This window comes from Hippopotamus amphibius, chromosome 1 (assembly GCF_030028045.1).
Source record: "Hippopotamus amphibius kiboko isolate mHipAmp2 chromosome 1, mHipAmp2.hap2, whole genome shotgun sequence".
NCBI classification, from domain to species: Eukaryota; Metazoa; Chordata; class Mammalia; order Artiodactyla; family Hippopotamidae; genus Hippopotamus; species Hippopotamus amphibius.
The window spans coordinates 149,059,114-149,071,583 of NC_080186.1; the positions used below are offsets into that span (position 1 = coordinate 149,059,114).

General features: G+C 41.6%; 1 protein-coding gene across 4 annotated transcripts in view; it reads right to left on the reverse strand.

Annotated features, from left to right (window-relative positions):
* GRIA1 (glutamate ionotropic receptor AMPA type subunit 1) overlaps window positions 1-12,470 on the reverse strand; it is a 303,977-nt gene that overhangs the window by 129,315 nt on the left and 162,192 nt on the right. For 3 of the 4 annotated variants that reach the window (XM_057730393.1, XM_057730408.1, XM_057730402.1), the window contains exons 3-5: window positions 9,946-10,185; window positions 6,928-7,112; window positions 1,083-1,136 (exon numbers count right to left, since the gene is read on the reverse strand). In XM_057730393.1, coding sequence (XP_057586376.1) covers window positions 1,083-1,136; window positions 6,928-7,112; window positions 9,946-10,185 — 479 coding nt within the window. The remainder of the gene's footprint in view (window positions 1-1,082; window positions 1,137-6,927; window positions 7,113-9,945; window positions 10,186-12,470) is intronic. The other variant, XM_057730417.1, reaches the window with a different exon arrangement.

Below are 12,470 nucleotides of genomic sequence, written 5' to 3' on the forward strand. Positions count from 1 at the left end.
TCACAAAGGACCGTGTGTTGTGTGACTCCACTGACATGCCACATCCAGCACAGGCAACTCCATAGAGAGAGAAAGTAGATTGCTGGCTGCCTAAAGCTGGAAGAATTTGGGGGGGCAGGGGGCGGGCACTGCAGAATAACTTCTAATGGGTATGGGGTTTCTTTTGGGGCGTGATGAAGAAGTTTAAACATGAGATTGTGGTGAAGGTTTCACAGTTCTGTGAACATACACAAAACCACTGAATTGTGTACTTTAAATGGATGAGCTGTATGGCATGTGAATTACCTCTTAATAAGGCTCTTTAAAAAATAAAAGGCAAAATAAAACTACATTTGGCGCTGGGAAAAAACTACTGGAAATATCAAACTTCGTGATTAAAAATGGTAGAGGAGCAAAACATGCCCCAGGAAAAACAGACTTGCCCCAAACAGTGGCCACAAAAGAAAACTCATAATGGTGTATGTTACTAGGTAAAATTTAACATGTACAAAAAATTATTTTGTGAGTCAAGTCTTCATACTATGGAAAAATAATTGCACCCAATAAGAATAACTGCAGTACATAAAAAATGAAAATAAAAATTTTCTTTAAAAGACAGCTTATCTACGCCACATAAAAAAGGGAATAAAAACCAAATTGACATAATATTGTTCATGCTGTAAGACTGTTTCTGGTTAAAGATTTGTCAGTGCTAGTATCATTATGATTTAAACGTTTGTATTTATAAACAGTAAAACTATCATTGGTGTCAAAAATAGAGGGTCAAAACCAGTGGGGTCAAAACATCTTGTATCCAAAGATGTGGTGGTTTTGTTCGTATTGCCAAGTGTCAGAGCTGATTAAAGCTGGAATTGTGATGATTGATGAAGGTCTGCCCACCAGTGTGATCTCTTGCAAGGAAGCTTAGAGGTTCACCTTTAGAATAATGTGGTTTGACAAGCGGGGATGTGGAGTGGAAAAGATAAAGCTCGGAATTGCCCCCCCACCCACTCAGTTCTCATCAGCCTGGGACCGCAGAAGCAAGCCAGGACCCGAACACAGAAAGACCCACCACTTGAGAGCCTGCAGTGTCCTCTACTCACCAGATTTGCAAGGATATAATGGTAGCCAATGCCGTTCTTCTCCAGCTTTACAATCTACAAAACACAACGAAAGGGAATCCAATTATCATACCAACAAAGCTACACCAGCACTAATAAGAGCAACTAACATTGAGTACTGACAATGTGCCCTGTCCTATCCTAAGTACTCAAACTACAATATCACAACCATCCAATGGTGGTGGCGTTGCCAATATTCTCATTTTACAGATGAGGAATTGAGGCTTAGAGAAGTCAAATAAACCCCCTAAGTTACCCAGCTATTAAGTGTAGATGCAAGATTTGAAATCAGTTTTGCCTGATTCCGGGGATAGAGTAGTGTTATCATAACCGCAAGGTCCTGGCTAAAATGCTCACTTCTTTCCTTCTTCCGTAAATCGTCTCCACACATGGAGGTTCTTCCCATACATAGTGAGAAACGTTTGTTGTATTGAATCCCCTCTCACTGTTATAACAGTATCTGCTGCTTGGCTGGGCAGATGGGTGGATGGATGGATGATTCCACCCCATTTCTTGAACTTCAAATCCTTGCATGGACCATGTTCAGATACAGTTCCTTCTTTCCCTGAATTTTGTGACTTTTTCCCTAAACCAGTTGGGTACTCAGACATCAATAGGCCACTCAACCTGGAAGCTGGAAGGGAATGTCAGGATCATCTGGTCCAGCCCCTCACTGTACAGATGGGAAGTCCAGGCCCAGAGAGGGGAAGTGTTGCATCAGATCCCACAGCAGTATGGTAGCAGTGTCAGGACGGGGACCTGGCTATTATGAGCCTTTCCATAAGATGCCTGATTAAGAGCCAGGGTCCCCAGACATCCCTCCATCTTCAGTGTGTGGACTGTCCCTAATCATTGCAGGCAGGAAAATCTTTGTAGAAAGAACTACCCAGAGGGTTTCTTGGGCATCCAGACATACATACCACCCAGCAAAGAACAGATAAGACCGCAAGCCTTGGTTTAGCCCTAGCTCAGCCTGCAAGTTAACTTGATCTATTTCTTTATTATTATTATTTGTAAGCATCAAATTGAGGTTAGTACACCCTTCTCAGTGCCTCTCCCCCTGCACTGTTGCAGGGAGGCATAAAAGATATGAGAAGCACTTGGGTTTCTTCTCTAACTGAGTAAATTTTCAAGGTTATTAACATCTACATTCAGACATCTACTTAATTGGATATATGTGCATAGCAGCTCACATATTTTTTTATGTAGGGAATAATTAAATGCAAGCGCACACAATGAATGCTCTGAAACAGTGGTTAGCATATGACATTGCAGACCATGCAGCTCAGACTGTTGCAATGATATTTTTATTAATAATTCTTCATTACTTTTTCATTTTCTTGTCAAACAGTTTGCTGCCCTTTCAACAGTGAGATACCTTTATCAGAAACTTATTCAGCTTCTAATAAACACAAAACAGCAAATAAAAGATAGTTTGAAACTCACTGCATCCAGGCAGCGGATAAGAATAGTCCCTGCAGGATGAAATTACACGTTGAAACATAGTAAACAGCCAATAGTTAATGACTTTTGACCAATAAAAATTAGTAATTTCATATGGTTCGACCTAACACCAACCTTCTCACCCATCTACTCACCTACCTACCTGATGTCCTAAGTTGCCTTTTACAAACATTTATTAAGTGCTTACTAGCTACCAAGCACTGGGCTGGGAATATAGTGGAAAGTGTTCAAGCATGGTGCTTGCTGTCCTGGAGGTCAAGTTTACTGGGAGGAGACCCATACTAAACAGATAAAGAGATAAAGGCACACAAGGTTATGAACTGAGAAAGTTGTTATAAAGATAATGTACACTTGGAGTCCACTGCCTCACTGACTCCTTCTCTTCAAAGCTCATTTCCACTGGATCGCCTTAATTCACAATCTTTTTGTCTGTAATTCCCTTTCCTGTTCTCTCTGATTATTTGTAAACTTTGTGGCTGAGCTCTAATCCCAACTACTCTGTAAAGCCTTCTGTGATTAATTAATTCAGTCCACAAATATTTATTGAATGTGGACCATATGCCAAGCGCTATGCTATGTGCTAGGGACAAGCTATGAACAAATGAGGCAAGGTCCCCAGGCCCTCATTGAGCTGAGTTGACACTTTAGCAGGGAGCCAGATGGTAAATATATAAACAGATAAATGAACAAGATTTCAGCAGGTGGAAAGCACTTAGAAGACAATAAAACAGGGTGATGTGATGGATGGCCTGGTCCTGGTCTCCCTCATCCATCTCTAACGCATTCTGAACTTAATGACTATATTACATAATTAAATGATAAAGCGTTATATTCTAATAACCCTGTTCCTTGCTCACAGACCTTCACTGGCTCTCCGCTGTTTACAGAATAAATACCAGACTCTTTGGAATGGTTTCCAAAGATGGTCACAATCATGTGTCCATCTCCTTGTCATTGTTTTCCAGTAAACAAGTGACATCCTCCATTTGGCCTCCTAAGCCCCACTGTGAACCTTGGCCCCCACATGCCCTCTGCGCCTCCCTACATGCTCTTACCTCCAGCTTAAAGGCTCTTTTCCAGTCAAAGGTTACCTGTGGATATCTAGACCCATCTCACATTTGGGATCTTAGAGCATTCATTGATTCCCTATTCTTCCCATTCATTCAAAAAATATTTATTGAATACCTACTAGGTGCCAAGCACTGTTCAAGGCACTGTAGATACAGCAGGGAAGAAAACAAAAGTCCTGATAGAGTTTATATTCCAGTTGGTGTACTAGAGACTGAGACAGGAAGTTAATTCCCCATTTGGAATTTGGAATCATTGTCTTCCGCCTTAGGTTAGGCAGAACATTTGTGTTAGACGGAAAAGATCCCAATTACTGAGTGTAAGATAATCTAGGATGATACTAAGATGTCAGATTGCAAATTAGAAGATGTAAATTCTAGACTCATGGTCATTGTCACTAACTAGTTTCTCAGTTAGTTCAGACAACTCATGACAAATCGTTCAACCAATGTGACCATCATCCCACCTGTAACGTGTAAATGCAAGTGGTATATCAGGTGATGTGTAAGATCCTTTCAGCAGCATTTTGGTCTTTTCAGAATAGAAGAATCCAACGATGTAAAAAAGTTAATACACTACAATCTAAAATATTCATACAAACAAGTTACTTCCTACCAAAACACAAATTTATCCTTTGATGGAGGGGGTAGCTGTAGACAGCACATGCTGAAAGTTGCATTCTCATAAGGTTGGGCCCCGTATTCAGACCAAGATGGATTTGACTTCCTGCTTTCCTTCTATGCTAGCTCTGAAATCCCAGGCAAGTGTAATCCCTTATTTCTTTATTTATAAAATAGAGGATCTAATAGAAGAAGTTTTATAGAGATGATGTGAGGATGAAGTGGAATTATACATGGAAAGAGCTTGGTGTAGTGTCTGGTATATGGTAAGCATTCAGAAAATAGTACCAACAGCTTTTTCTTCACTCTAGAGCAATACAGCAGGAATTACCAGTCTTTAAGAATACCAACTTATCATTCAACACTTTCCCTACCTCCTATGTCATCTGATCTTTTTATCAACTTTGTAGAACAGGGGTTTTTGTTCCTGTTTTACAGAAGAGTACACTTACGGCAAAGAGGGAGTGACTCAAGAAACCAGTATCATACACACAACAACTTGAATGAATCTCCAGGGAATTATGCCAAGTGAAAAACACCAGGCCCAAAATGTTACTTACTATGTAATTCCATTTATATCACACTCTTAAAATAAGAAAATTACAGAAATGGAGAACAGATTAGTGAGTGCCTGGAGAAAGGGAAAAAGAGACAGAGAGGGAAGCAGGATGACTACAAAAGGGTGACACAGAGGATCTTTGTGGTGATGGAAATGTTCTACCTCGAATGCATCAATGTCAGTCAATTTCCTGGTTGTGATATTGCACTATAGTTATAGTTTTGCAAGATGTTACCATTGGGATAACTGAACATGTGGTGGATGGGATCTCTCTGTATTATTTCTTACACATGCATATAAATTTGTATCTCAAAATTAAAAATTTAACTAAAAAAAAAAAAACCCAAAACCAAAATGAAACCAGTACCAGTTGGCACTATGAATAGCAAAAATAGGTAAATCCTTACATATATCACTTTCTGTGGGGCAGGCTCCATTTTTTTTTTTTGGGCACACGGGCTTAGTTGCTCCGCAGCATGTGGGATCTTCCTGGAGCTGGGATCGAACCCGTGACCTCTACATTGGCAGGCGGATTCTTAACCACTGCGCCACCTAGGAAGCCCAGCAGGCTCCATTTTAAGTGCTTTACATGTATACATAGATTCTTCTAACCCTCACAAGAGCTCTCTACAGGTAGCTATTATTATTATGATGCCCATTTTACAGACCAGGAACCTGAGATAGAGAAATTTAAAACCTGGCCCAAGGTCACAGAGTTAATAAATATTAGAGCTAAGGATGTGGCTCCCAGGCGGTCTGGCTCCAGGGTCTCTGCTTTTAACTGTTACTCTATTCTGGCTTTACTTAACTAGAATTCCAGTGCCCTGACTCCAGCTCAAAAAACTCCCATCTCAGTGGAAACAATTTGTGCTGGTTTCTTTCTGTGAGAGGGAGGCCAGATCCACACTTTGTAAAGTAGAACACAGAGTTAACACCTCAAAGAACCCCTGACTTTCAAAATCTCTCCTGTTCAGTTGCTGAGGTCTATGAGCAAATTGCTGAACTGGTGCTGAGATTCCCTGTGGGAGCCCCAGGGGTCTTGAGGGCCATTAACAAGCTCTGTCATGTTGTCAAGTACCTAAAACTGCCATCTTTAATTGTATAGCACTGTTCAAAAAACGATCCCAGAATCCACTTCCTTGCTAGCTCATCTGAATACACAAATGTAACTTAGAAAGACAAGTGACCTATCAAACGACACATGCTTTACTTCTGAGAACTGGAGGAACCATGGCTTAGAGACGTCTGGGTAAAGACTGTTGAGGTTACAGCGCCTTTTCTTGGAATGGAAAATCAATCAATTGCTCAGACACATGAGTGTGTTGCAGGAAACAGGGAAGGGAGGTGCCTGGTGCCTCCTTGAACTCTTAAAACAGGTCAGTGGGCCAAATGGATATCAAATGCTGGATCAGTGCATAACAGAACTCAGAGCCGAACCCAGGAATCTTGCTCTTCAGGATGTGATAGCCCTTCACAAACTCTAAAATGCAGTGTGTTTTGCTTTTTAACAAGAAAAGGAAACACTGGAGGTAAGTTTTTGGTTAACTGATCCGAGAACCATTTGAAATCCTATGCGAAGTCTCCTACTCTTTGTAGTATTTCATAACATTTCAGAATTAAATTGTATGAATTATAGAATCTGAGAAGGAAAACCTCTGGTTTCCTCTAGTCAAGAACTTTCTTTGTAACACCACAGGCAAAAGGCCACCCAGCTCTTTTTTTTTTTAATCTTTATTGCAGTATAATTGCTTTACAGTATTGTGTTAGCTTCTGCTGTACAATAAAGTGAATTAGCTGTATTTATACATATATCCCCACATCCCCTCCTTCTTCAGCCTCCTTCCCACCCTCCCTACCCCACCCCTCTAAGTCATCACCAAACATCGAGTTGATCTCCCTGTGCTATGCAGCAGCTTCCCACGAGCTACTACTAGCTATCTATTTTATATTTGGTAGTGTGCATATGTCAATGCTACTCTCTCACTACGTCCCAGCTTCTCCGCCCACCCTACCCCCGCCCCGCCCTGTGTCCTCAAGTCTGTCCTCTATGTCTCCAGCTCCCTCTTGAACCATCCCCCTGCACCCACCCTGAGGGCACCTTTGCTGCACTCACTACCTGGCCCAGGATAGCACTGAGGCGCTCCGATTCACAATCCACCACCACCAGCCGCTCCTTTTTCTTCTCCAGGTCTTGGAAGAGCATCCGGTATCCCTCCTCCGTGGTTGTCAAAATGTTGACGGCTGTCACCTGCCAGTTCTTCTCGGCCGCTGTGTCCAGGACTTTCTGCAGGACGGACAGACCTGGAGGTTGGGTGAGTAGGGCAGAGAGGTGGCAATCAGGATCCACGGGCACCACCCCACCTCCGCCATCCCCACTCTTCCACTAAACTCAGCTGCAGCTTGCCCTGTGAGCCTCTGAGCTCGCCGAGGGCAGGCTCTGAGTCTGTGCTGTGTTTCTGTTTGCAGAACATAGTAGGCAGTAGAGCTAGTGATTAAAAATATAATCTGAGGCTCAAATCCTGATGCTACAGTATACTGGTTAAATGCCATTGTATGGACTAATTTGCCTTGCTAATCTTTAGTGTCTTCAGGGGTAAAATGATGATAGTAATGTCCACCTCACAGTGTCATCATGAGGATTGAATGAGAATGTCTCCAACATGGCAAGGGCTTTAGAAATATTGATTACTATTAGGCATTCAGTAACTGTTTATTAAATGTGCTAATCTGATATCTAAACAGCACCTAATAACTGTCAACCACATTTACGAATGCCTAGTATATCTCAGTACCTAGTATTTTGCCTCTCACACAGTAGGTATTCAATCATTGTGTAGTGAATTGAGCCGCTCTTTTCTGGTTTATAGCTAAATGGTAGAGGAATCCATTACTCAATACTGCTTTGTTTCATCTTTGGGACATAGGTGGTGTATTAGTTTCTTTCTGGGGCTATAACAAATTATTGCAAACATAGGTTTCAAACAACACATTTATCAGCTTATACTGCCAGAGGTCAGATGTTTGCAATGAATCTCTTTGGGCTAAATTCAAGTTGCCAGCAGGGTTGTGTTATTTTCTGGAGGTTCTAGCGGAGAAATGTTTCTCGCCTTTTCTGATTCTAGAGGATGCCGCTTTCCTTGGTTTAAAGCCCCTTCCATCTTCAAAACCAGCAGTGATTGATCAAATCTTTCTCACATCATACTCTGACACTGACTCTTCTGCCTCCAACTTGCACACTTAAGAACCCTTGTGATTACACGGAGCTCACCCAAATAGTCCAGGATAATTTCTCTGTGTTAAGGTCAGTTGATTGGCAATGTGAGTTCCCTCTGTAACCTTAATCCCTCTCTGCCTTTTAACATAACATATTCAGAGATTCCAGGAATTAGAACACAGTTGTCTTTGGGATGGAGGGGGAGGTCATTATTCTGCCTGCAACAGATGGTTATTTCACTCTTGCATTGCTAATCAGTCTTTTGCATATATATCATTTCTGTCTACCTATAACATTCCCAATCCCTCCCATAGTGACCAGTATGGTGCCTGGTGTAAAGAATCATCTATAGATTGATTCTGTTCTTTCTTTTTATCTTTATTTCATTTTTAGTACAAGGTTGGTGTGCTTAAGTCGCACATTTACTGGAAGTTTACTGTGTGTCTGGCATTGCTCTGTTAGCTTTCCTGTCTTCAATTCACTTAATTCTGTGAGGTAGGTACCATTATTATCCATGTCTCACAAGTGTGGAAATGGAGGTTCAGAGAGATTTAGCCATTGGCCTAAGGTCACACAGCTAGCAAATGGCAGAACTCCGAGCTCAGAGTTGTGAGGTAGGTGGAGCCTCTTTAAGAGTATGGGCGCTTTTATTGACCAACCCCAGAGATGATCCTCTGTAATGAAAGCTACATTTTTTCTGGCTTTGCCACTTCCAGGCCTCAAGCCTCATTATGCCACAAAGCTGTCCTGAAATAGCCCTTTTGCAGGTCATCCTCATAGTGGCTGCTTGTCTGAGAAGGGAAATCATCCAAATAAGGAGAAAGAAGGGAAAATCAAAGAAAATAGAGTGCTTCTGGCCTCTCCTGCCAGCTAATTCTCGTTGAATAACGCCTGCCTAACTCTTCATGAAAAACCATTTCACAAGCCACTCTCCTACTCAAAAGTCTTCTAAGCCTCCCTAAAGGCAGCCTTCTATAAAACGTCCTCTTTTGCTCAGCTCAGAATTCCTGTGCATCACTTTCCAGACCTTGTGTGATACGTTTATTTATTTATACCAATAATGACTACGTTCTTAAATGACTGTTTAGTATACCAGGAGAAGGTAGGATAGTACAAAACAACCATCACAGGAGTCAGGATAAAGAAGAGTGTTTCCATTTAGAAGGTCAGGAAACAGAGAAAGTGATGCTCCAGTTGGTTGCAAAAGAAAGGAAGAATTTGCATATGTAGATTTGAGAAGGGAAGTGCATCCCAGAAAGTGGAATTATCTGAGTCAAGATGCATAGAAGAAAAAAAGTATTAGAAGCATTTAGAAAATGGAATGGAAAATTCAGGGAGGCAACATTAGAAAGGCCTGGGAAGCTGCATGCTGAAGCTGGTGATGATGAGGACTGAGGCTCACGTATATAGAAGGCTCTGCACATTGATGATGCTGTAGGCACTGTACGAGCCCTTTCTAGTCATTGTCTCATTGAGTCCTTTTATCTTCACTATAGGATGAAAAAATGAAGGAATAGAGAATTGTATTCCTACTACAGAAGTGGTCAAACTGAGGCAGAGAGAGCTTGCCCCAAGTCAAACAGCTGGAGAGGAGGGAACATAGGTCTGCCTGACTCCAAATCTGTGCTCCTAAAAGCCATGCCATGAGCCGTTCAACTGAGGTGCTTGGACTTTGAGTCTGGGCTCAGGAGCCATGGAAGCTTGGTGAGCTGTAGAATGTGGTGTGTTAAGAGAGTTATTCTCTCAAAGGATGTGTTTCCACACTGTGAGTATTAGATCAGCTACTGGAAAATCAGTCCATAGGCATTTTTTGGGATTATTCCTCCATGCTTTCAAGAAGGCAGGGACACACCGTTCTTCTTCCTGCTGGTAATTTTCTCTCCATCCTTCCGCAGTCTCCCTCCCCAGCCCCTGGCTTACCCCGGTCAGCGTCATAAATGTAGACAAATTTTTGCCACTTGTAATGGTCGATGATACTGATGAGGGCATCCTGCAGCTCGGGGCGCAGCTGAAGGACAAACTGGTTGGATGTGTCAACGGGAAAGCTTGGTGTAATGAAGCAGACATGGAGGGCCCCACAGAAGGAGGTTAGCATGTTGACAGTTCTCCGTTCATAAAACCCAAAGATGGCATAGACTCCCTTAGAGAACTGGGAACAGACTGGAAGAGAAGAAGAGAAAAAGTAATGAATAGAAGATGTTGCAAACATGCTTTCAGGTGGCTCTAAAACTAATTCATTCACTGGTCTATCCATCCAACCTATCATCTGTCTATTATCCAGCCATCTACCCATCCAACCAATCCATCCCTCCATTCTTTCAACCCACCAATCTATCCAACTATCTATGCATCCATCACCCATTCATCTGTCCAACCCACCCATCTTTCTGTCAAATCCATTCTTTATTAGGTACCAATACTGTGCCAAGTATTGTCACGGTTATTCATTATAAATGTATGCAAAGCAATTTTGTATGTTCTTTCATTTTATCTGTACAACAACCTTATTAAGGTAGGAAAAGGATGACTGGGTCACTTTTTAAAGGGAAAACCCAAAGCTCAGAAAGGGAATGAACATGTCCAAGGTAGCACAGCTAGACCATATCTGAATTAGGCAGGTGTCTTGAACCTAATCCAGTGATCATTCTATGACACTGCCCATCTCTTCAAGGCAAAGCATAAGATGCCACAGGAAGAAGGTCTTTCAGCTTGCTGCAGATAGACATGTAAGGAAACAAGTGCTGATTTTCTCAGCCTACCCTTAGCTTTCAGTGTACATTTCTCTGCTGATGTTCATCTTGTTTGTACATCCTGCTGGCTGATTTTTCAGGCCCCCTGGTGTATCAGCCATGGTAATAGCTTAGCTGTGTGAACATCCCCACAGGAGCCATTTTGTAAGGTCCCAGTGCTGTTACCAACCCTGGTTTGTATTCGGTTATACTGCTGGTTAGAATATAATGCTCAAACGACTGAGGTTATGGGGCCAAGTCCACATCGTTCAGCTACTAAACTTCATTTTAATATGTGATACAGGATGAGGGTTCATAGACCTTGCCCCAGTCAAGTGATCAATCCCAATGCCAACCCCAGTGCCTGAAAATTACCATCCTGATACGGATGGTGAGGCAGACGAGTCATCCTCCTCACAGTAACAGTATCTTAGGGTGCTTTGCCATGTATGTTAGGCTGTTTAGTTCTCATCACAACTCTGTGACTTTGGTATTAACAATTTTCTCTTAAGGTGGAAACGCTGATGTTCTTAGATCGTTTGTTCTCTTTGCCATAACACCTGCTTCCATGACCCTGCACTGCCTGTGTAGATGGGCTCTCAAATTATGCTCCACGAGCACTGCCCAAATACGTTCCATGAAACATTAGTCCCACAAGATGCTCCTTAAAAAAGAAAAGGCTTCTTTGCTCAGATAAATTTGGGAAATGGTACAATACTTGTTCTCTTCTTGGAGTTTCATACTGCACACTAGCTACATAAAAGATTGAGAGGAATCCTGTTCAACTTTAACACAGATTTTGTCAAATCCATACACCCCCAGGACCTTAGTGGTGAAAATTTTTTAACATGTTATTGATGCATGGGCCACGCTGCACTAGAGAATGCAGTTAGCCACTGGGACCCTAAGTCTCAGTTTTCAGTCACTCCCTAGACCCTCCCTTCATGTCCCTGAAAGATCACCTCTTAAAGATTGTAATGGAACCATACAAGGCATCTGTCTACCTTCCAGCATAAACCAGCATACCATCTACGGCAAACTTGGCAGGTGCCTTTTATTTTTGCGTGTGTGTGTATATGTTTTTTTAAATTTAATTTTTATTTTATATTGGAGTATAGTTGATTTACAATGTTGTGTTAGTTTCAGGTGTACAGCAAAGTGATTCAGTTATACATATACATATATCTATTCTTTTTTAGATTCTTTTCCCATATAGGTTATTACAGAATATTGAGTAGAGTTCCCTGTGCTCTACAGTAGGTCCTTGTTGATTATCTATTGTATATATAATAGTGTGTGTATGTTAACCCCACACTCCTAACATCTGCTTGCATACTGAATTACTGCGCACTCATTGCTTCTCAAGGTGCCCATTGACTGAGCACTTTTTGAAACAAGAACCTCATATGCCTGCTCTTTTTTTTTTTTGACTTTTTTTAAAAGAACTTTTATTGAGATACAATTGACTTAAGGTGTATAATTTGATATTTTTTTTCTTATTAGTAATGTATGTATGGCAATCCCAATCTCCCAGTTCATCCCACTCCCCCTGCCCTTGCTTTCCCCACTTGGTGTCCATATGTTTGTTCTCTACATCTGGGTCTTTATTTCTGCCTTGCGAACTGGTTGATTTGTACCATTTTTCTAGATTCCGCATATATATGTTAATATATGATATTTGTTTTTCTCTTTCTGACGCACTTCACTCTGTATGAC